This window comes from Anneissia japonica, unplaced genomic scaffold (genome assembly GCF_011630105.1).
Source record: "Anneissia japonica isolate Jap-2015-1 unplaced genomic scaffold, ASM1163010v1 scaffold1606_len605190_cov180, whole genome shotgun sequence".
In the NCBI taxonomy this organism is placed as follows: domain Eukaryota; kingdom Metazoa; phylum Echinodermata; class Crinoidea; order Comatulida; family Comatulidae; genus Anneissia; species Anneissia japonica.
The window spans coordinates 302,444-324,229 of record NW_022749369.1 but is presented as its reverse complement, the minus strand read 5'-3'; the positions used below and the strand labels follow the sequence as shown (position 1 = coordinate 324,229).

The following is a 21,786-nucleotide window of genomic DNA, read 5'->3' as shown; positions in this document are numbered from 1 at the left end:
GACAGGATCCGCCCCTGACAAAGTAAATGTTTTTTTAGATTTAATTTACAATGCATTATATTATAAAGTATATTTAAAAAAATGTATTTTATAAAGAATGAAAAGACAAGTATTGATTGTTAGGGGCCTTGACATCAAACAATTATTAAACCATGAGTGACTGGTAGTCAATAAAATATTATCTTATTTTGCATTTTTCAATGTTTGTGATTAACTTGTATCTGTCAGTACAGTGGAAGCCTAAGGGATTCAAGAAGTAATATACTGTGATTATTATTATGTTTTAATGTCTGCACTGGCCACACCATTAATAATGTCTAATTCCCTTCAGACACATCAAATACAATATGTAGGTAGTTGTGTATTAATACAGGATTTTAGTGTTTATTTTTGTGAACATTTAATAAACATATTTTACTGTCAGTGGTGGTGTCATCAGGGGTTCAGGCAGGGGAAGTTTTCCCATGTAGATAAGCAAGGAACCCCTGCTGGACTTGTTGGACCCTTATATGCTAATTTCAGAGCCATCACTACTTCAGAGACTTCATATTAATAGTTGACATAATCACATTTCAGTTTATTTTTGCGAACCAAAGAAAAGGAAAAAAAAAAAAACATGTACAGTAGGTATTTATTTTATTGAATAAATATACTGTACATGGCTATACAACTCTGGATGGCTAGAAGGTAATGTACCAAATAGACACATTCCGCTAGGTTGGTCAGTGACATATATTTGGTGTATCAATTGTAAACAGGCAGTGCAAGCAAGGGATCACCTAAATTTAAAAGCATCCAAAAACCATAGAGAATGTCAATAATTTCCAGTATATGGTTCACTATCTTATTTAAGAACACTAGAGAGTTTAATCAACCCACTGCTGGGGGACTGATAGCCACCAATGTCTCCATGGGGTCCAGGGACCTTGTGGGGTAGTGATATCTTCTATAAATTTTCATGAGCCGATATTGAATTTAAAGAATGAAAATTTTAGGACTAGATACTGATTCAATTTTTTCAGAAATTCATCCTACTAGTATTTATTTGCTAGGCCGATAGTTGGAGTAAGAAGCACTTAATAGGTAATAAGTTAATTAATATTACTAATCGTAATTGGAAGCTTTGTAACTATTTCAGCTTTTTAAAAAAATAATCAAGAAATTTGGTGGTACATGTACGTGATCATCGGCAAAATTATGAATGACGACCAAACGAGGACAACGGTATAGGCCCAAAAGAGTTGAAAATTAGAGAATTACAAAACGAATTCGTCACTTTTCATGTTTGTTGACGTTTTTAGCTTGTAGGCCTAGGACATGAACAAGAGGAAAAATCTTTTTTGAAAGTTCGCGCCTAATACGATCTAGTCTTTGCAGTGATTGACCTGGAGGTCACAGTTCACCTGATAATCGCTTTTTTGTGTTGCAGCTAAAAGGTGCACAGCCAAAATCGGTTATTTGCCGTTCAAACATGCTATCCATTGCGTGTTTTTAATCAATTTATTTTTATCGCATTTTTCAAACTGGTCCCGTTTCTACTGCGAGAATAAAAGCGATTTTTCGAAAAAGCTATTTTTAATCAGTTATTTCTTTCCAGTAGAAACAGGCCCTGAGTCTTTCGATCACAAGGGCGTGAAAAAGCCTCCAGAGCAAAACTGTTGTGCCAAAATATAGACTTTTGAAAGGGAGATTTCTGGGCATAGGGTTCAGGGGCCTGTCTAAGGGCTCCAGTAGTGTCCAAGGGCAAAGCTCCTGTGGGAGAGGCAAAGCCCCTGAAACCAAAGCATTTTATTATGTTATACTGGGTTTTAGTAATGCTAAAAACAATTACATTACATTTCAGAAGGTGAAGACAAAATATCATTATTTTATTTGTATACGCTGAAGTGTCAGAAATTGATTCCTCTCTTCTTACCTTGAGTGTGAGTGGGAGGGGGTTCATTATCAATGATTGAACTGAAATAAGGGTTTGTCTGAGCCATGACCCCCTTCCTCCAGCAATTACAGAAATTAATAGAAATCAGTAATTAACAGTACAATTGGAACCAATAATTTAAAAGTGAATTACTGTTTTGTTGAAATTAGATAAAAGTATTACAGTAATAACATTTAAAAGGCAGTATAAAAATTAGTGATTTAATATTTAAGAGAGTTTTAAAAATGTATTAACAGGATCAAAAGTAGGTTGCTTGGGATAGAAAAATACTGAAATCGACATTTCCTTCCGGGATCTTTAGTGGCTGATGACTTGATTCTTCCAGGATCCAGCTACTCTGATGTTGATGACTAATATTTTCCATGATATTTAACGTGAGAGAGGCCTAACAGTACTTCTAATCTTTTCAGTAAAAACAACTATTTATCAGTCTGTTTACATTCATACTTGCTAAATATGGAGCTGACTTGTTGCGTCAATAGCAACTGTCATGTGATTCACCTATTTAATTCATGTGTCAGGCTATACTAACAAAAGGACTCTAAACACGCTTTTTTGATAGTGGGGAACAACAAACTCTTAAAGAACATTATTGCACAGTTGGTAACCAGTGGTAACAATAACACTGGAGAAGGTAAACTCTGCCTTTTGCTACCCAGAATAATTTTTTTTAATAGTATCCTGGTAGGATGCAGATGCATGTTGAATGTCAATGTAATGAATATTCATGATTGCATACAGTTAGGAGTTTTAAATCCCCAAGTACAGTACAGCGGAGAAGATATTGTTTCTAATGACTGTGTAATAATGGAAAGACACTGAGATTGTTTTTCTTGTAGAAAGTATCATGTAAATGAAAAAACATTGACATGTTCATAATGAATTAATAATGCGTAAGTCTATCACCATTATTATTATTATTATTATTATTATTATTATTATTATTATTATTATTATTATTATTATTATTATTATTATTGTTATTATTATTATTATTATATATTAAATTAATAATCGATGATCCCTCTATACCTTCACCATTTTGAAGAGCTTGTTCTAATTTTCATTTTTATTATTTTAAAATGTTATTATGTTTTTATTTGCTCTTTTTTGAAGTCCATTAAGATGGTCATTTCACTCAAAAAAAGTGTCATCAGAAGTATACTGTTTAAATTTAATGATTTCTAAGAATAATAATTAACTGAACACTGTCTTTTCTAGAGACCTCAGAGAGAAGATATGACCCATTTTTGCTCATCATTACTTAGTAATAGTATGCTTTCGGTTAAACACCTCAACTAATTTAATTTTAATGTGCACAGCACAGGAAGGTTGATAGGCTGTTGGCTGATGCCGAGTGATATTTATTATTTTATTCAGTATGATATTTGTTTGATTTTTGAACAGTTTTTTAAGTACTTGTAGTCCATAGTATTTACCAGTATCAGTGCACGCTGTAACCTCTGACGTTTATCTCAACGCAGTGTGTTTTCTTGTTGCACTGCTGCAACTAATCTGTTGTTCTTCTTATTCAAATTACAACTTCACGGTTGAGTGAGTTGCCTTTGTTGTGGATTAAATTAAATTGCCATGTTGAGTTACAGCCTCTGGTAATTGTTACATACCTAATAGCGCATGCCACTTTGCTGTGTGTTGTTGTAGTTGTAAATCTCGAGGTCCATATTATAGGAACCACTTTTATTTTACGAGGCATATAGATACACAATGGAAATGGACAAAACTGACTTCAGTAGGAGTGAAATGTTGACAGTTGATCGTACGGGAATCATTGGTGGTAAGAGAATCATACTGTAGCTTACTGACTGTGCCCTGTGGGGTATCCACTGTTTAGCTCTCACCATTGAGGAATTTAGTTAATAATAGTGTTACTCGTCCATGTTTTTACTTTATTTTAAATCTAATATAATGTATGCGGCTTAACAATATTGTGAGTAATTCTGATACTTGTCCTTGGAGAAAATGATTATATTTTTAGAACAACCTTTAGATAGCATGCACAATGAATTAAACATTTTTTTTTTCTGTAGTAGTAGTAGGCATGTACCGATAATATTCCAATACAATAACATCATACAGTAGGTGTATACACATTATGCCAGTGAGTGAGCATGCAAATTAGGAAGGATTTAAGGTTGTCAGTTGACCCTCTGACTGCTAGTGCTGTGGTCGAATAGGTTTTAAAAAACGCCAAACGATACCTTCACGGACTACGCCTTGCTCTAGCCATCATGTTTTTTCCTGTTGCAGTCCAGTAGGACTATTTTAATACATAAAAATCATTGAGTGTACATTATGTTGAGCGCCAGTGATTTTATGCAAATTACGAAGAAAATAAGGTTTGCCAATTGACCCACTGACTGCTATGGTAAAAAATATTTTTAAAACGTTAAACAATACTTCACTGACTGCGTTTGCGCTACCCATCATATTTTTTGCTGTTAAGGTGCAGTATGTACTATTTCAATACAAACAAAAACATCGAATGTATGCACATTATGTTGAGTGCCGGATGAGATGCAAATTAGGAAGGAAATAAGGTTGGCAAATGACCTACTGACTGCTGTGATAAAAAAAGGTTTTAAAAAACATTAACATTTAACTCACTGCTATGCCTTGCTTTAATCATCAAGTGTATATTTATGGTAAAGCATTATAAACATGTTTCTGCAAATCACAAAGTCCTACCATACAGTACCCTTAATGGTAGTGAATGTTTGTAACAATGTATTATTACCAGTCCAGTATTCAACCCGCACCCCAAATCCGGCCTGCCACTGATTTTTAATCGGCCTGCGATATTGCTAAGGGGTAAATAATTTCTCCATCCCAAAATTTGGTTGATTTTCATTCGAGAATGTTAAAAGCTTTGAGATGAAGATGACTGTCCCGGGTAGATAATTCGCATAATATCAGATCCGGGAGATAATAAGAGTGTCCTTGTAACAGAGGCTGAGATGTATTGTAACTCCAGTAATAGTGAGTTACTGACATGGAAGGAGGTAGGGGATTGAGAGTTAAGTAAGTGGCACTAGCTTGAAAGTACAACGATATGAGCTGATTTAACTAAGCCTCTGAAATGATTTTTTTTTTACTTTGCAAACCTGAGCTGAAAGCTTTTTTTTGGGGCCAAAATTGTCCTGCTTTTTGACAAATATTTGAATGATTTTATTGACCAAGTTCATCACCTAGACTGATTTCCAAGTTAATATTCATTTTGAATGCAATGATTCCAAAATGTAGCAATTCACTGTAGTATGAGATGAAATATAAATTGTGTTTCAACTCAACTCATATATTTTACCACAAATAAACAAAGATACAAAAGTGAAATAATACAGGTGAATATTGAAAGATGAATACAACGTATATAACCTGTCTCTTATACACATCTAGATGTGTATAAGAGACAGGTACCCTTAATGGTAGTGAATGTTTGTAACAATGTATTATTACCAGTCCAGTATTCAACCCGCACCCCAAATCCGGCCTGCCACTGATTTTTAATCGGCCTGCGATATTGCTAAGGGGTAAATAATTTCTCCATCCCAAAATTTGGTTGATTTTCATTCGAGAATGTTAAAAGCTTTAAGATGAAGATGACAGTCCCGGGTAGATAATTCGCATAATATCAGATCCGGGAGATAATAAGAGTGTCCTTGTAACAGAGGCTGAGATGTATTGTAACTCCAGTATTTTAGTGAGTTACTGACATGGAAGGAGGTAGGGGATTGAGAGTTAAGTACGGGGCACTAGCTTGAAAGTACAATGATATGAGCTGATTTAACTAAGCCTCTGAAATGATTTTTTTTTTTACTTTGCAAACCTGAGCTGAAAGCTTTTTTTGGGGGGTGAGAGAGGTGGGCACACACCCTTACTACTTACTATACACAACTGTAAAACTGCAATTTTTTTCCAAGACAAAGCCTGTCATTAATGCCAAAAAGTAGCAATCTTATTTATGTTTGGCCTGTAGGTTTGTAAAATAAGAGGATGAATTGTCTAAAAGGGAATGGACGTAATTCAGAAACTTTGTACAAATTTGTGTAGACCACCACTGGGCCAAGCAGTTCACGATTACTGTCAACAGTGGTTACCTACTACTGTATATGTACAGTCATGTTAAATGTTATGTATTTATACCCTGCAAAATACAAGATGTATTTTGGAAAAGTAAGGAAGGAAGCCAGCAACCAAACTGCAGTATGGTACGCCCTAGTTGCTGACCAGGGGTCTGTCAAAATGTACCCTGCCCAGCACCAATTGATTCTCGTTTTTTCCAGGGCCGAGAATTGGCAAATAATTCCATAATTTAGGCGCAGCAACTATGAATTAACGCACCCCACACGACTAACCTTCCAGGTAGATAGTCGTGTACAATAAATTGAGCAATGACTATGAAATACTCATGCCTCTTATGTAGTGATATTATGTAATTTCAAAATGTTGAAGTGAAGATGCATCACTGAAAGGTCATCTGAAGATTTTAATAATGAAGGTAAATAATGCCAAATTAAACTGTGTCAAGATAACATGGTTGACTTTGTTGGATCAGGTCACTGATTGAAGTAGTGAACAGGGTATGATTTGTTTGCCGTTCTTTCTTTACTGTCGCACCTGAATGAAAACTCATTCTCTCTGACATGGTGCATTGAGTAAACCTGTGCGTTGGACTAGAGTGGCTTTGATATGGAAATGACCCAAGTGAGAAAGTTTGTTGACAAAGGAAGGAGGTAGAATTTCAAACAAAATTGTGAAATTGTTTAGTTTCTCAAGTGAAGCTCAGTTTCCAAATGTCCCCCTATTGTCAGGATTATTTTTGCTTCCCTGCATATTCCTACTGTCTCACCAAATTCCAAAATTGTCCTGCTTTTTGACAAATATTTGAATGATTTTATTGACCAAGTTCATCACCTAGACTGATTTCCAAGTTAATATTCATTTTGAATGCAAATGATTCCAAAATGTAGCAATTCACTGTAGTATGAGATGAAATATAAATTGTGTTTCAACTCAACTCATATATTTTACCACAAATAAACAAAGATACAAAAGTGAAATAATACAGGTGAATATTGAAAGATGAATACAACGTATATAACATTCTAAGTGAAAGTGGAAAAAAGGGGCTAAATGCTGAATTTAAAAAATTGATTTCCAGTTCAGTGTTTTTAATAATTAATTATTTTGATGTGATTTTTTTTATTAAAGATTTTTATATTCGAACATGAAGTGAGTCTCACATTTTGGTGATATGGCAATAAAGTATGTTTCTATTAATAGTACTGTAGTAATAATTCAAAATAAATAAATTAATGAAGTATAAAGTTGATTAAAATTATAAGGAACATTAATTAATTTTGTATAGACTTAACCTAAAATACTCTCCTTCATCCAGCTGACACTTCATCTACGAAAGCACTCTGCGCCGAAGACTTCAATATGAAGTTTCCGTGAATTCCAGAAGAAATATATGGCTTGAGTATAGTATACTTTTTCATGCCATAATTGATTCCTTTATTTGACTTGAAATGATTAATAATATATTTTTTTTTAGCTGGTACCCCGGAAGGAGGTGTTGGGATTTGCGGATGGATTTTGACGGCTATTGCATGGCTCCTTGTCATATGTACTCTGCCATTCTCCCTCTGTGTCTGTATCAAGGTAAGCTGAAAAAAAAACTTTAGTAATCCATCACTTAATATATATGGGCCATTCCATATCAAATCAACCAGGTATAAACCTCATTTCAGAAAATACTTTAAATATCACAAATATTAATATAGATTTACTTGATTTTGTTTGTTGCTTGACAAAATTATGTAATACTGTGTAGGATTAGAAATTATAATATTATGCTTTCAGTCAGCTACTAATTGATACAATATAATGTACATTAATAAAAAATCATCTTGGTTTATAATTATTAATTAAAATGAAATTGTGCATTTTATGAACTGATCATTGGTTTTATTTAAAAAAGAACTACGATATGCGTATATTTTATACAGATGAATGACTTGTCAACCGAGTTGATAATGTATAATATGAATCAATTTCAGTACAAGACTTTGTAAAAGTATATTATCATTTTGTAGGTTGTGCAAGAGTATGAGCGAGCCGTCATATTTAGACTTGGTCGTCTCTTACCTGGAGGTGCCAAAGGACCTGGTAAGCACATGTCATTCACTTAGCAGTTAGATTTTATTTAATAGCCTACAATATTGCTTACAAATCCCCCAATGGCAGTCCTTCGTTTCTTCGTTTCATCGGGCGTGTCATATGTGTTTCTCATATCCTCAATACTAGGAATTTCGTGAACTGATTTCTGGCTATGTTTCTACTGGGAAATAACTATAACTAAGTGATACTTTGTTAATTAACTTATCTCATGTTATTTCAATAAAACGACCTGTCTCTACTGAACATTAATTGTTTTCATTCGAGTGGTCACTGCATTTTTGCTTACTAAATGTCACCATTTCCCAAAAGGCCATTTGATCATCAGATTATAAATTGCATCAACAGTCCATGTGTTATAATAATATTTAAATGTGCATAGACACCTTTCTGCCACGATACTCTATATGCAATAGTAAAACTGGTTTAATATTTATTTAAAAAACATACAGTATGGAAGACTTGAATTCTAACAGTAACATTCATGTGACACAGAGTACAGTACTCTTTACAAGATAAAACTTGAGTGCTTTTCTGCTGATTGTGTTTTTGTTTGTTTGAATAAATAAGTTGAAAGGGTAGGGCCTTTTGCAATCATGTTCATACATGACAGCAGTACAATGCAAATAGATTGAATGATTGATCGATTAAAGTTGGAATTGGATTTTCATAATGATAGCATGTTTATTATTGGATGGTTGATGACCCAAATCATTTTGTGGACAAACATAATGAGCTTGCAATTGCTCCATTTCGCAAGGGATTTGTTACCATGCATCGCCACCACTTTATACAGAGATGATGGGATTAACCAGACTCCTGCCTCATTTTGCAGGCTAAAGCACAATCCTTTTAGTTCCATATGGATTTGAAGGCAACAGAAACTTTCAAGGTTTACGCAATTTGTCAGAATCAGATTCTACCTGATTTCTGTGAATTCCTAGGATTAGGTATTTAAATGACATGCAATTACATGTAAATTAAATGTGTTCTAGGTTGCAACTGCCTGGAGCATATGGTAATATCAAATCAGAAATGTGTCTGTAAAAATGCTAAATGAGTGTCCTTTGTTTCCAGTAAGATCATGAGACAGGCTCTGATTTCATGAAAATGAAAGATTTGCCTTTTTTAATAAACAGTTGATGCTATTTTATTTGAAATGGTAATGCTAAGCTTTTTCCACTCTAGCTTCTTCTGAATAATATTATTTTTATCAAGAAATTTAATTTGAGAATGAAATTGTAAAACTAGAGAATGTGGCACTGCCACACAATGCCAAGACTTACGATGAGGGGCTACATTTATTTATGAATACAGGACTAAAAGAAAAGTTTTGATTTGCCAAATGTGAGTTCTCACCACGAAATGAGACGCATCGTTGGTGAAATCATATTGAGATATTCACCAAAACAGGCCAAAGTCAACATTTTTACAAAATTTTGATTTTAATGTGTTTGAATAACTTGATACTTATATTTTATCATGTTATACTTTGTAATTGAATTTTCTTGCCAAAACAGTGTTCTCTGCACATATTCTGTAATTGTAGTCATATTATTTGTACAGGTTAGTTTATCTTTGAGGCTGATTTTCTCAAAACGTGGTTCTTATAGACCTAAACTTTAAATGCTCACATCTCTGGACTTACTTATAGTAGGGAAGCCATTCAAAGACCAAATGAAAGCTTATAATGTGATCTACCCAAATATAATATAAACTCAATTTTTGAATTTCTGACCATGAGACTCATTTTGTGGCGAGACCTCACAAATGCTCTGCCAATGAGTTGAACCATCCTACTGTACTGGAGTTGGCAGTGGTTGTTACCAGCATGGGAGTTTCTTTGCTGAAAGGGACGGCACAAGACCTTATTAGCCTGCAACATATCATTGATAGCCCCACTTAACCTGTGAACAAAGCAGTACAGAAGCAGAAATCATTAAATTAAAAAATAAGTTTTGTCCTCTTTGTGCTAATTTAAATAGAAATTGAAATTTTCAGCTGCGCCCCTCGGTTTCTGCAGCCATTTATTTCTCATTTTATTACAGTGATTATTCTCTGTCTGCAGACCCCATAGGTGGGAGATTCCAGGGGTTGGGGATTTGTCAGGTGTCGTCTGCTACAAATTTACTCTTAAAGGTATTGTCCCACAAAATGGACAGGACGTGCATGTTGGGGCACCCCAAAAATTCTCCCAGCAATGCTAGCACCAATAGAGTGTACTTTCTAATTGGATTTTTGACCACTACTACTAGTTCTAAATCACAAAATTGATTAGGGAACATGTAGTACAACCTGATGCATTGTTGTTTTAATTAAACCCCTAAGTAGGAAGTCATGCCACACCTTGATCAGAAATGATCATTTGTGTTTTCTTGAATTTTTAGTTGATTTCCTTTTTAATATTTATTATGCATATTACTCTGCAATACTCTTGACCTGGTATTATAATCAGAGTACATGTGTATAATTGATTGCGGAAAGTCTATGATGTATATTTCAGATAAACTTCCATCCAAGATTTATTAATATTAAAGAGGTTTGAATAAAAGATAAAGTGCAGTAAATCAAAGCTTGGTGTTACTAACCGTAAAGATGAAATGAAACAATATTTGGGAAGAGTTGAGGCAGAAAGAATAACACTGTAAAGTAAAGCAGCTGGAGCCCTGAAGCACTTACGGTAATGTGCAGATAGAATATAGCACATTACATATTTTAACTGGTCCCCAGAAATTATGATCAGAACTTAAGTACACTTATAAACGTCTGTTCCGTGTGATAATGGTTTATGTCAGAACAATAAATTTGCTAGATATATTAATTTTCATTTCTAGACATCTATTTTGTGACGTTTATATGAGATATGAGAAAAATGTTATTGTCAATATCGTATAAAAATGAATTACAGTCATCTATTAGTTCCTTGGTACATCAGTTACCTTACCATATTTTAAATGTATCAGGCTGACTTTATGAAAATGTCATTGAGGCCCCTTTACAGACTTATTATCTAACAAATATGAAACACAAATATTCATATTTTCTGTAGGCCTTAAGCTCTCTCCACACTATCAATTTTATTTGACAAAAAATGTGATATGCCCCATATTTGTGTGTAATATGCATCATCATTCCCATACATAGGCATATCACACAAATTTGTCACATAGAATTTGATAGTGTGGACAGAGTTTAAGCTCTGTTCACACTATTAATTTTTATGTGACTATTTTATGTGGCAAAAAAATGTGATATGGCCATATTTGTGTGTAATACTGTATGACATCATCATGCCCATATATAGGCATATCACACAAATTTGTCACATAGAATTTGATAGTGTGGACAGAGTTTAAGCACTGTTCACACTATTAATTTTTATGTGGCAAAAAAATGTGATATGGCCATATTTGTGTGTAATACTGTATGAATCATCATGCCCATATATAGGCATATCACACAAATTTGTCACATGGAATTTGATAGTGTGGATAGAGTTTAAGCTCTATTCAGACTATTAATTTTTATGTGACAATTTTATGTGGCCTCATATTGTACTGTAATGTATGCCACAAAATGTTTATTTTTTACAATTATTCTTAAATACTCTATTTAAATTTTACAATAAGGTGGAGGTAAAGGAAGGAGAATAACCCATAACTTGCAGCATCATTGTGCTGAATTGCGTATGGGCGTGGTCCATGACCACCTAGCAGCCGTAAAGAGGCGCTTCATAGTAGCTACATGTTCACATTGTTCTGCAGTGGTAGAAATGAACCATAACACTGTAACCGTAACCCCCTACTCTTTAGAATGATGCAATGAGTTCTTTAAAGTGCACACGAGCCAGATGTATACACTGGGCCTCCATTTTAAGTCTTTATCCGAGAAGACTTGGTTCTACCAACCGAACCATGGGGAGGAGCAGCTGGAACCAGCGCCGATGTTGAGGCTGTAGCTAGTGGCGCCTCTGCCTTATCGCTCGGCCACTCGACTCACAGAAGCATAGGACATGGGTACAATTAAATATATCAAACTCACAACATCCAGAGAATTAGCCTGGTATCATCTAGGGCAAAACATCATTCATATTAATCTCCTGATGCAAACCCCATCAGAATAGTACAGTATCATAGTATTATGTATTTATTATAATTAAGAAATAATATTTCACAAATGTATTACTAATGATTTATTTGTCAAAATATTCTTAATACCTCCATTTGAATAAAGAAAATGTATTTCTTTAAATGTTAGGTGAAATCTTCATAACCCTCACAAATTCAATTTTTAAGCTGTAAATTGCTCATTTATGATCGAGTAAGTTATGAACTTTTTATGTGGTTCAAAAGCTCTATTTCCCACTGATTTACAGATTTCTTAGTACAAAAATCCATAAATATAATTATTATCAGCCAATGTAAGGTATTTCATAATATGAAGGATAGGGAGCATATCTTGTTCGAGCTTTCGCCCCATTCCCTATCCAGGCAATACATGTTATTTTAATTCTGTATACTTTTGCCAAATAAATATTATTCAGATAAGGGAAACAGCAATGCATCTGTTGGCAAGCGTAATTTCTCATTATACCTTGCTTACAAAAATATAAAGTTAGCAAATTTATTATGAGTTTAGTTGAATTTTGCAAGATCACCATATTAGCAACATAGAGTAGTATCAGTACTACAATACAGTATGTCATAATGTTTTTCTTTTTGTGCACAATAAATGCTATTTTTTTTTAGTTTTGCTCACGACAAAGAATTAGAAGCATTATAAAGATATTCAGGGCCATCCACATACTTATACAGTTTATTTTAGGGTAGAAGCTATAAACTAGGATTACTAAAACACATTTATATACAGATAAAATATATAAACACTATAAAACATGTATAATCAATAATGAGATACATAATATGATAGTTGTAATCGTCACAAGGCAATTAAACATGGATTGTTTATAGTATAAATATGGTAATAATATAAAATTCAATATTAGATTGATCTGTCATGTGCAAGCAAGTACAGGTACATTAGATTTGTTTCCTTAGTCTTAAGAATAAATAAAAATACACTGACAATAAATACAGAAAAGTTTGCACAATAAATAACGATTATAATTCAAAAAAAGAGCAAAACATAAAATACAGTACAACAGTAAATTAGATTGAGTTATTTCCAAAACGTCACAGCAAAATAAAAAAAGAAGAGCTTGAAATGAAGAGAACAAATTAATGCATAACAAAAGCTACAACATAAGTACTGTGCGACAGTTCCAATAGCACCATGGAAATTATAGTGAACAAAGATTCATTATGATTATCCAAGATTATGCATTCAATGATTGATGAGCTACCCTCTAAGCTGTTCTCTGATTGGTTGTATGTTACAACAGGATGATGGTATTGCAGTGTAGTGAAAGTACTCCTTTGCACCACTGCAGAACCTATTGATTTTCAATACATCAATATTTGGGACATTGATGACAATGTTTTTATCAAGTGGTGGTTTGTTTTGTATTTGAAAAACATTCCCATACTGATATAAAGATTATACTTTAACTGTTGGCCCAAAAAAAACCAAAAAAAAACTGCTTGGCTCTGCCTTGGCACATGGTTGTAGTTAGGATTTGTGGTTGTAGTAAGCATTGCTACTTTCCTTATACTAAAACATTTGCATATAAATGTGTTCAAATTGTATGGATTAATGTACCTTTGTGTTGAAATAATAAACTTAATAGTATATTCAATAGAATTGCTTTCTTTATTTAGGCCTATTATTTATTATTACTATAGTTATGTTAATAAATTACTTATTTACATCCTGTATCTTAATTATTGCATTTTGTAATTTTTTATTCTTTCAAGTTTTCCCACTCCATTGATTTCAGAATTGCCTGTATGCTATGCAATTGTATAATATTGTCTGTCGTATAGCACATATTGCCAATATTCATCTAGGCACTGCACATTATTCCCATGGCCATTGAAATATATAGAACACATTTTCGGTTCCCTGGGGACATATTCCGTTAGGTTGTAGAGTAATCAGTACATTTGCATTTAAATCAACCAAGTATCAACTATTTTTGTGTAGAGAGAGAGAGAGAGAGAGAGAGAGGTATTAAACGTGGATTAGATTGGATTTGCCTTGACTAAGGACACAAGATCATGACTAAAGAATATTGGAACCAACTCATGACTTTGAATTAAAGTTGAGAGAACAAATTAGAACCTTTCTGCTAACTCCTACCAGTCTCATGTAATTTTGTACCCTTTTCTAATGGTAATTCATGTGCATATTATACTATAGGCTGCAGTTGAGTTACTACATTCACGTCATATGAGTGCCCAGTGGGACAAATTTTATAGTAATATTTGAAGTTTGAATTTAGTAAATACTTTTGCTGGTGCAATTGTGGTAAACATGTATGATTATTTGCCTTTTGTAGTTAAGCTGAAAACGATCAGGTGTAAATGAATAGAAAATCTTTTTCCTTTATACTGTCTATCTCAGTTTCAATAATAACATAATAAATAATAAGTATAGGACTTTTGTATCAATACCAGGAATGCCCATTTTTGTATAGTGTATTTATTTTCATGTGTTAATTGACATGTCGACAAGGACGCGAAGCCCCGCCCACAAAGTCACGAAAACCTTAGACAATGGCGGCTAGACTTACCGAGTTGGTGAAGATTTTCCTTGCTATCAACCTTCTTTAAGAAAGAGAATTCAGGGTAGGCGGTATGCAAATGAATCATATATTCATAGTGTTAATCTATTTCATGGAACATGGCGGGGAACTTGTTGTTAAAGCCGCTCCCAGAGGAAGAGGGAAAAGCCGCATTCAATCAGCCTTGTTGTCGGCAAATGCCAAGTCACTGATGCGCACTGCTCGTGTAAATCTGGGTATCTATAACCAAGCATAGACATCTAGGCCTAGGCTCACGTATGTTTCGCGTACCAACTGTCTAAGGAAATTAAAATGTCCGAGATAAAGTTTTTGATCACGTGACTAAATGACGCTCGCTGATTAGTCGGTATATTTCTGTCCATCAAATCTCATTGAGATGTTAATTCTAGCTTATGATGATGTACGTTCATGTCATACATATTGCTATGTAAATACATTACAAGTAAATGACATTACATAAATATATTTTGTTACATTTACATTTTAAAATGTTTGTTTTTTTTGTTTTTTTTTCCAGGTATTTTCTTCATTCTTCCATGTATTGAGGACTACACAAAGGTTGATTTGAGAACCGTGTCATTTGATGTTCCACCACAGGAAGTAAGTCTTATCTTTCAATTGATTTATGTAATTAATATATTTATTTATGCAAGTAATTAATTAATTTCTTGATTGATGTAGGCATTTCATAAATGCATTGCTTGAGTTATGCCAGTATTGCACTAAGTCATTTCTTGATTTAATGCTGGTAATTAATTATGTTAGAGTTTCTTAACTGCATGCAAGTGATTAATTAATTATTTAATTCATATAATAAAAGGAATTAATCAATTTCTTAGTTTATTATGCAAGCCAGCCAGCAATACTTTATCACTGAACATGCTTTTAATACACTAGATTCAAATACAGGTGCCTGGAAATAGTTTCCCATCCATCTATTGATGTAAAATTAATTTATGTGTTTGCATTGCAAGATCATAACATATCGGAAAAGTTTGATATATCATTTGACAAATTTTGCAAAGGATATTTACAAAAATTGCTAGAAGGAAAGGTCTGATATAAAGTATACTCAATCACTATTTTAGACTATAGAATTGCTGACACATTTTAATTATGTTTCTTATATTGCTGCTTTGTTTAATTTTATTTTGGATGCATCTGGATATCTTGAGTGTTACTGAAAGGGTCAATTACAATATTGGTATCATGTGTTTTTATGTGTGGTATTCATTACAGGCATCATCTGAAAGGTCATATGCTATACCAATACCCATTTAATGCTTTCATACTCTAGACACATATTATTTACGAGTCCATTATGCAATGTTCAACAAATAGTATATTTTTTTTTGTTTATAGTATTACACTGATAGCTCGCATAATTAGATCCTTAAGAACATAAAACCCCATGAAGTGTCAGGATGATCGCATTAAGATTTAAAAGCTGATCAGAAGGCAGGGTACCCTGTTAAGATTACAACAGCTGCAGTTCCCCATCTTACAAAATGATATGCAGTTTTTGATGAGGCAGCCGCATGCAGAGAGTAAGCACACAGCTACTTAATATTCAAGTCGTGCTCACCTCTTCTGCTTTGTATGCCAAGCATTATTTGCTTTAAGGTGAACGTATTTGAATGATTAATAAGGAGAAAATGTGAATTTCATAGCAAAGTAAGAGACTAATTATCATCGAGAGGAATAATTGCAATCAAGTCTTTCTGTAATACAGCATGCCCAAATAGAGATTTACTGGCCAATTCTCATCAGCGTTTGACTCAAGTTTACTCTTTTGTTTTTATGCAATATTATGGCTTTAATGTTCTTTAGTTTGATTAAAATTACCTTAATATTTTAATTTAATCTGCTTTTAATAATATCAGTAATATCAGTTTGCTACCACATAAAAGATCAGGATATTATCAAATAGAAAATTTAAATATCAAGATGAATAACAATCTTTAATAAAAAAAATAATTTATCAACTGGCGGAAAATAAATTGGTTAGTTAAGATTGATCTGTAGATATAATACATCTTCATTTAAGTTTTTGGGCTAACTTCGAAATTGATGGTTTTGACCCATTTCCGCAAATATGCTTATTAACAGTTTGTGCAATTTAAAAAAAAATGAAAATCTAAATGTATTTGTATTTTCCTCTTTTTTTTTTTTTAAATAGAAATTTTTAGATTAAAACTAATGTACTATCCACTTAAATTTTCATTTACACAACTTTTTAAGGTTTACAAAATTAATAGTAATGTACCTATAGGCTATACTTTGTTTATAAGGTTTTGATACATTGTAGGCCTACAGTTCTATAGAGTATACGTGAAACGTTGTTGGTCGTAGATTTCCAGACTACAGTTTTAAATATTAAATTTCTGAATGGAAAGAGTATAGGAAACATTGCAGTATAGATTATTTATTATTGAGATGAATTATTGCTATCAATAACTGAAAGTGAAACATTGTTTTGATTGCATTAATTCTTAAATTTAACATCTTCACGAAGTGATTTACAACTAAGACTGATTGAATATTAAATAGAACACACATTAGCATGCTCAGATTAAATCTGGTCACTATATTCATTGTATGTTTATGATATATTTTTTGAATATTAAACATTTGGATTGGTTATATTGAAAAGTACTTACTTGTATTGTAGCTCACTGAAGTGAAAGTATTGTCTATGTGGACCTTAACTATAAATAATCTTTAAAATAAGCCAAATACAAAAAAAAAATACTAGTTTCTAGTCTACTCCCTCATTCCATCTTCTCTGCCTCACAATTTTTTTATTTTTTTTTATTTCCTTTACTTTACAAAATTTATTATGAAACTAGCTATAGTAACTCACATCAGTAAAATTCCTCTCTCAATCGTTTGTGGTTGGGGATACTTGGTATGAATCATGTCTATTGCTTCTTTTATTTGCTTTCAATGTGTCTACTTGGTAAAAATGAGAAAGTAGTAGCTGTATCCCATCGACCATCTTGGATTTACCATCTCGTTAAAAAAAAAGTGCCCCCATTCTCCTTTTTTAAAAATATTAGGATAAGAAACTACTTTTTTTTTTTACTTGGAATTGGTACAAGTATATATGATTTAAATGTTTTTATTTATAATTTGAGACCTTAAGTTTTTTTTTTATATTTTGTTATGGAATTGTTTATTTAAGTTAGCAAACATTGACTTAATATTTAAGTGAACTTGTATAGTTGATGGTCTAGCTTCTAATGGCTAATGTCCATTGAAAGTGTTTTGCTGGAGATCAGCACAGAAAAGCTTATATTAATAAGTATTGATAGGTGAGCTGCTAAGGTAGGGACCACCTTGATATTGGGTGAGCAAGAAGGGTTTAGGGACCACCTCATTATTAAGATACTTGAAGTATTTAGGAACAATCTTAAATATTATAATATTTCTTACATTTCAATTAGTAAGACATATAGTACACTGACCTGTGTCATGCATAAAACTGTCACTTGTTATAAATCATCATTATTTTCAATCTTGTTTTGTAAAGTGCATAGAGGCTTTATGCATTATGCACTATATAAAAATAAATTTATATTTATTATATTTTATTGCATTATATTCTTCATATGAAATGTTAATTCTCTATTCTTATTATTCAATGCAATAGTTATGCTGATAAACAAATTCTATATCTATATTATATATTATATATAACTGTAATATAATCTGAATAGTTCTATACATTTCATCTCATTTTTATCTCAACTTCTTGCTAGAGAGCGATTAAAACTTACTGATGTTTATAACTTTTTTGTTGTAGATTTTGACACGAGACAGCGTTACTGTATCCGTTGATGCTGTTGTCTACTACCGTGTGCAGAATGCTACCATCTCAATTGCAAATGTTGAAAATGCCAACGCATCCACCAGACTGCTGGCCCAGACGACCCTGAGGAACGTGTTGGGAACTAAAAATTTGGCAGAAATCCTCTCAGATCGTGACAACATCAGTGCCTTCATGCAGGTTGGTACATACTCTTGCCATGTTCAAGATGGAACACTGTAATATATTACAAAACTAGGCTCTCTTAGTTTTAGGAGTGGACTTTTTTAGGTAAGATCAAAGCTGTCCAGTTTTACACACACCCCACACTCACACCCACACACCCAAATCCAGTATGAAACAACCTGGATATTTTTTTTTTTTGGTCAAAGTATGCAAGTCTTACACAGTAAATTTATTTAATCAAGATCATGCCTATGGTATGAAGAAATAACCACAGAAAACTCGACTGATGCAAATAATGTGATTCTGTTACATCTTCCTGAGCAAGGGTATTACGTATAATAAAAACATTTTATCACACGTTAAAGTAATATTATCCCAATGAGAATGTTATGGTTGTACATCTGAATGGGTGGCAAATATTATTATTATTTCCACAATTTGTTAAATATTGTAATTTATTCCAATGCAAAGGTAAAGTAAATTTTCATCTAGATCAAAATTATTGCAATGCAAAAACATGTCTTAAGAGGCTTTGTTGGGGATGGTGAAGAGGGTTAAATAATTTGAACCCAGTACCAGGCCCGAGCTTCACAACACAAGCGCACTGTCATTGCAATTCAATATCATATTCATGTTGGATATGTGATGGCATTAAAGACTTTCAAAAATGAAAAAAAGGATCAATCCTGAGTAACATTAATTTATTCTGCTTTTTATAGCAAGTCTTTTTTTTTTTACAAAACAAAACACTAATTTAAATGAACACTTTTAATTCAATGAACTATAAACGATAATAAATAATATTGTTGGTAATTTCTTTGGCTTGAATTTGAAAAAAAAAAAATGTTTATTTGGCGAGCATGTAAGTTAATTTAGTGCATTTATCAAGGCTATATGCATTTGAGCTTTACAAATCAATCTCATGTCTGAGGTGATTGATTGGTATTGTGACGCTGCCAGTTGTGTACTAACATCAAATTTAAAGTCCAGTTTGTTTCATGTTTATTATTAACTGACTATGTAGTACACATAATAACTAAACCTTTTTGAATATTGATTATTTATATTATTACACTATTACCATCATATCCTTCCTTTTATTGTTAAAGCTTCATCATTAACAGCACAAAATAAGCATTGCCAACGTCAATATTGTCACCACCGCTGCCTTTGTCAGCACTATTGCTGTAAATTGTCATTATCATTATCATCATCATCGCCATCATGTTAAAGCATCATCATTGGATTTATTTAATTTCAAATTATTACATATTTGTTTAAAATCCTCTATGTATCATCATTGTCATTATAATCATCACCACCCAACATCATCAATATCAATATCATCATCATAAATTTCATTGATTATTAATTACATTCACATGATAATGCAAGTTTACATCCATTGGGTATATTTCAATCAGAAATAGCGTTGAAGCTCTATATCTAATTAAGATATTAAAAGCAGGGTTTGAGTTAAATGAATATTGGACAGATTGATTGAATGAAAGCTCTTGGTGTTGAGTTCCTTTCCAAAAATCGATGCCTAGTAGAAAATAATATCGCTAGTGAACAAATAAGGTCACTAGGCAACAAAGGAAAACAGATGAAAACTTTACACAGTTCCCTTTTCTATTACATAATATTTTTTTAGTGAAGCTCTGCAGTGTGGTGGTCAAGGTGCTTATCTTCCAGTATCAAGGCCCTAGGTTCAAATCCTGGTACACATAGTCTACAATAGGATTTTTCTTAATTAAAAGCAACCCAACTTCCTAAAGCTAAGTTTCCATAAAATTGCTACAAACTATCGCTGACAGCTTTCTGTGACTCTGATTGGTCAGTCAAATCAGGGAGGCTTGCTTGTGTTGGATAACTACCCAGTGTAACAATTGCAGTCAAAATGCTATAGCAACAATGTAGCAATTTTATGGAGACTCAGCTCCATTTATGTAGCATAAATGCATTCTGTGATTTAGAAGTCTGCTTTCCGTTGGTATTGTATTATAATGAAATGAGTGCTTTCCATTTTCAGTAATTCGATAACAAGTCAATTTTACAAATTGAATACCCATTAATAATAATAAGAATATAATACTATTTGCAAGGACTGCCTTTGTGCTGAACTGAAAGGTGTCTTATAAGGTATAACTTATGATGGTGGCAAACAGTGCACAATCTCATAGGGTCAACCATCTGCTTCTGCCCTGGCACGATCCTGGGCCTCTACAGAAGATCTTATAAACACAAGATAGCCTTCTCCGCGATTTACGCGTAACAAATAGAAGCGTCGGTCAAGGTTCAAAAGTTTCCCATTTAGCAAGAGGGCGCCATTCATGCGCTATTACCGAAGAGAAAAAGTAATAAGTTTTGGAAGAGGGCGTCCTATCTGTTGCCATGGTTCTGAGATGGTTCCTGTTCTGCTGTTCACAGGCGGTGTACTGTATGGTCAGATCAGAGCGGTCAAGGGTCAAAAGTTTCCAATTTAGCAAGAGGGCGCCATTCATGCCTTATTACAGAATTTGCACGCGTAAATCCCGGAGAACGCTATCTTGTGTTTATAAGATCTTTGGCCTCTACATAGTTGGCATGAACAAAGCACGTTAAAAACAGTACCTACTGACAGAAATTTGAATAGTAAAACAAAAAAGAATTGATCCTGGATAAAAAAATGAACGGAATACAACATTAAAAGTATGCTGAGATAATGGAAATAATAAAATAGAATGGCTCTCATGATAATTTTAAGGATTGGCACTACAACTACAATTACTGTTATAGAAAAGTGTTTCTGTAAACATGAATTCTTGCCTGAAAGGCAACTATTTATATTCATCTGCATTTATATTCATGTTTGTTTTTTTTTATTAAATTGATAAATGCTGCTCATATACTACGACTTCTTCATATTCTCATTACTTCCTTCAATGCAATAAATTTTTATACCATCCTTAAGCC

The 21,786-nt window shown here is 33.0% G+C and overlaps 1 protein-coding gene across 2 annotated transcripts in view; it reads left to right on the top strand.

Moving 5' to 3' along the window:
- Positions 1–21,786, top strand: part of LOC117121057 (band 7 protein AGAP004871-like) — a gene marked incomplete in the record, with an annotated part of 33,731 nt that overhangs the window by 4,922 nt on the left and 7,023 nt on the right. Inside the window, 5 exon segments of one of the 2 annotated variants that reach the window (XM_033266151.1) lie at positions 3,516–3,731; positions 7,512–7,618; positions 8,053–8,125; positions 15,355–15,437; positions 18,643–18,846. In XM_033266151.1, the coding sequence (XP_033122042.1) occupies positions 3,662–3,731; positions 7,512–7,618; positions 8,053–8,125; positions 15,355–15,437; positions 18,643–18,846 (537 nt within the window). 2 annotated transcript variants of the gene reach the window in all.